The 4,202-nt window shown below is 36.3% G+C and overlaps 1 protein-coding gene across 1 annotated transcript in view; it reads right to left on the bottom strand.

Moving 5' to 3' along the window:
- Positions 1-4,202, bottom strand: part of LOC107102383 (fibrinogen C domain-containing protein 1-like) — a gene marked incomplete at its 3' end in the record, with an annotated part of 179,958 nt that overhangs the window by 83,774 nt on the left and 91,982 nt on the right. Inside the window, exon 4 of the mRNA XM_015401672.1 lies at positions 1,906-2,065. Coding sequence (XP_015257158.1) covers positions 1,906-2,065 — 160 coding nt within the window. The remainder of the gene's footprint in view (positions 1-1,905; positions 2,066-4,202) is intronic.

Genomic DNA, 4,202 nt, shown 5'->3' with positions numbered 1-4,202 from the left:
TAAAAATTGAAAAGTAAATTAATATCTGTGAATTAAAATAACTCAAGCTATTATCATAGGAAATGTAAAAAGATGTAGAAAGAATATAAAAAGATATAGTTATTTATGTTTTTAAATTAAATTCTATTTTTTCTATCAGCTACGAATTCTTATTGTTGCCCTTCCAAGAAAGGAATAATAAAGCCTGAAGGTCATTTGACTGAACTCTAAGCTCTGTGGGAAAAAATTGAAATGAAACCGCCTTTGATCTGTTCTCTTAGAGCCACAGCAGGCTGATGTAATTGTCACCACAGTCTTACCCTGTAGCCTGACTCTATGTAACATGACAAGCCTATGCTATTTTCAGACATAAACATTTTAGCAACAACAACATAAAAGTGTTTGGTTCAATGCCAACAAGAAGTTTTGGCTCACAAGGCTTTCATTAGTGTTAATTAAAAGAAAAATCTGTGTTGTTGATACTAAAATACAGCCACAAGACAATCCATCAAAAAGAAGTTTGTATAAATTATCCCAATGGGAAACGTTCTGCTAAAATCTGACATTTTTATAATTTATAGCCCTTTTTAATTAATGCTTTGTTTCAAATAACTGTTAATATTGTAAGAAGCTAAGATTCAGATCAGCAGGCATGCCAGATCATCAGGCAAGAGCTGCGTAACAATGGAGTGGCCTGCTAGTGTCAGTTTTCAGCACCATGGACAGAGCTTCCAGCAGCAGCATACAGTACTAATAAAATAGTTCTATTCTGTACAGTTATGCATATATTGTGCAATAATTATTTGAACCACATTCAACATATTTCAAAGCTTATATCTGATAAATAAAAATTTTTGTGCTAATATAGAGAAAAGTTTTTCATTAAATAACAATACCTGTATGCCCATGTTTTGTGTATAAGGTTTATGCTCAATAGAGCATAATGAATTGTTAAACTTACTATCAAAGGCAAAGTTTTGCTCAGTGAAAAAGCAAATGATGTCTCAGCATTTAGTTTTTAACTAAAAACTTTTTAGTGTAACAGCTTTCCAAGAAAAACTGTTTCAATCTTAAGCTTAGAATATTGGTTTTCGTCTTTTAAATGGATGATTTAATAAAAAAAATTAAGATTAGCTAAATAAACTTTTTGTGATGGGTTTCTACTACACACCAGAAAAAAGCTACACTAATCAAACCAAAAAATAAAATACACATAAAATTAAATTTGGTGGATGTAGAATATCTCCTTAAACCATAATTGTGAAAAATTGTGTATAAAGCTTATATGTATGAAGTAAAGTGTAGGCTAATAACAAATATTTTATACTTTAAATGTATAGCATTAAAAAAGAAAAACTCATTTTTCATCTTTTTAAACAAAATGAATAATATTTCCTCTCTCCAACAGGAAACTAAGTTAAAGTAGTTGCCTGTGAGTGTATGTTTTGCACTGTGGAGAAGCATCCCTCAACTGTGCTACCGGACTTTTAGTGAAAGCAAATTCAGTAGGGGAATGCCACCAGGTATGCCTGGTTAAAAGGCTTCCAATGGGACAATGCCTCAGGCCTTTCTCTGTGGACACGAGTCATCTCTCATCTAAAGTGAAATATTTCATGTTTTTACCAAGGCCACTGAATAATACGCATGAGATATAGCCCACAGAAAGGTGCCCGCATTGCCTGGAGAAGTTAAATTGAACGAATAGGCTGAGAGATGGATAACAGGAAGATCACACAGCACCAGAATTCTGAAGAATAGAAGGTAAAGCTGGAAAGGAAGGTGAAAGATTAGCATGTGGGTTGCTTATACAGAAATTACACAAAGGCTGGGGGACAATAAAATTTCATACAAATCTGTTCAATATAGTGAACCTAAACACTGCAAAACAAAAGTGCATTAAGTTTAATTTTGATTCATTTTTCTTACCATTAGAGCAGCCCTTGAGCCGCGCCCCTCGGACTGGCGCCCTCTGTAGATCTGCCTTGACCCGAGCCTTTAGACCCACATTTTCCTTTTGCATGGCATTAAGAGCATCGCTGACGGAGTTCACCACCTTCACCATGTTGATCTGGCTGTCTGACAGCAGCTGCAGAACAATGAAAGTGGGAGAGAGAGAAAAACATACTTCAAAACTTTGAAAAAAGAAAAAAACACAACGATCCTTAAACAGCAGATGGGATAACAGTTTCATTACCTTGAAGACAGAAAGTAATTGTAACTTATTTCATGACACTGAATACAGTTAAACATTACACACCCTATCCCAAGTAATTAATATGCACATTGTTGTAGTTTCATGTCTTGCACAGGTTGCTCAAAATTGTATTTAATATGTGCTTGAGCTGGTGGACCTGTCGATTCAGAGCATACTTATCAACCAAAAAGCATCAGAAAAATTGCTTTCATCGTACTGATTTATTTTAAACACATTTACAGTGTTGGGTTTTTTTATGCAGATTCCCAAGCAGTTTTAATGTCAGCATTTCCTTTGAACGTAAAAAAAATATATATAGATCTATATATCTTTAGATATATATATTTATTTTTTTACTCTGGACAGAAAGAAGAGATTTAATGCAGACTGACTTTATTTTAACCTATATATATATATATATATAGATATATATATTTATTTTTTTACTCTGGACAGAAAGAAGAGATTTAATGCAGACTGACTTTATTTTAACCTATTATTGTGTTGTCAAAATTTAATTGTCTAAGCCTCTGTAAAGAGAGAAAATAAGTACCATCTTGGTCAAAGAAATATGAAGCCATTAAGTTGCTAAGTACTTCTAATGGGCATTTGAATTATTTCTTAGACATAGACTTAGACATAGACAGATTTATTTTGTCATTGTATATTTTGTACATTTTGTATACACAAGTGTAGACAAAAATAAATTTCGTTTAGAACAGCTCTCTAGACAGTTTCATTTTTCAAAGTTCAGCCTTGGTAAGGTAAGCAGCAAGTTATTGTTGAGCTGCTACTACTGCCTCCAGCTCCTGAAGCACTTCTCCTGGCTCAGGAGAGGAAGAGGACGATGATGACAATGCTTTGAGGGTGGTAGCCCCCAGGGTTGAAGAGGCTGACTATAGAAGCAGTGGTGCCATCGGCAGGTTTTAGCAGCGATAGACAGTGCTGGACAAGGTGTGGAACCGGGAGGAGCTGGCTGGGGATGTTTAAGCCTTTGGCAGTGAAGCATCTACTAGAGTGCCTTCCTCATTTTCACCTGCAGAGGGATTTGCTTGCCCTCTAGATGCCGAAGATTGCCTGGGAACAGTTTCAGAGGAGCCTCTATTCACACAGAGCTCTTTGTTTCTATCGGCGGGGTACAGCATCAGCCCCCCCAGGCCATTAGCACTGTCCGGTACTGCTGGACGTAGCCAAGACACCGTCAGAATGATTGCGCCGCAGTTAAATATCTCCTTTTTTGAAGAGAGTTCGAGTCCGAGATTATCCATTTTGTTATCCAACGAGCTGCCGTTGGAGAGCAGGACTGATGGAAGCAGTAGTCTGTGGGGATCGCTCTTTAGCTTTGCAGTTAGCCCCCTGTGCAGCCTCACTTTCTCCGTCTCACGCATCTCTTCCTCCATCAGTTATTTTCCGCTGTTGTTTTATTGACATCCATCTGTAGCACTCCGTAGCTTTGTAACGGTCAAAAATGTCAGTATTTAAAACATTTTGTGACTGTAGCTCCAGCAGGCATTGGCGATCATAGATGCTCATTTGATGTCTGGTTTGTATCGCTTTAAGCGGCGTATTTTGTGAAATTTGTCAAGAGGAACTGCTCTTGGCTGCTGCCTTGAATCGGCGCCATGGTGACTAAATAACATATAGATGTACAGAAACATTGACAATGTTTAATACTGATTCATGTTTTTTAAACTAAGAATAATCCAATTTTCATAACATATTTTATAAAATATATTTCCCCCTTGCATAAACATACTGCTTTTTCCAGACTTCTGGCCCGCAGTGGAAGTGTGGGTTAGTGTTGGGGCAGACCTCTTTAAACGTTAGTGTTAAAGTGATATTAAGAATTTGCTGATATTCATTTTATATTGTACTGCACAGCAACAACTTGGTTATGCTCAAAAACAGTACTGACTTGAATATTCGAAAGAATCAGTGAAGTTACCTAAAGATTACCATGAGGTAACAGAGACCGTCTAATTCAAAAAGCATGAAAAAAAACAATAAAAATAACACCTAAGATAGAACA

Source organism: Cyprinodon variegatus, unplaced genomic scaffold, assembly GCF_000732505.1.
Source record: "Cyprinodon variegatus isolate N-32 unplaced genomic scaffold, C_variegatus-1.0 Scaffold1246, whole genome shotgun sequence".
Classification (NCBI taxonomy): domain Eukaryota; kingdom Metazoa; phylum Chordata; class Actinopteri; order Cyprinodontiformes; family Cyprinodontidae; genus Cyprinodon; species Cyprinodon variegatus.
The sequence above is the reverse complement of the archived record's forward strand: the minus strand, read 5'-3'. Positions and strand labels throughout refer to the sequence as shown.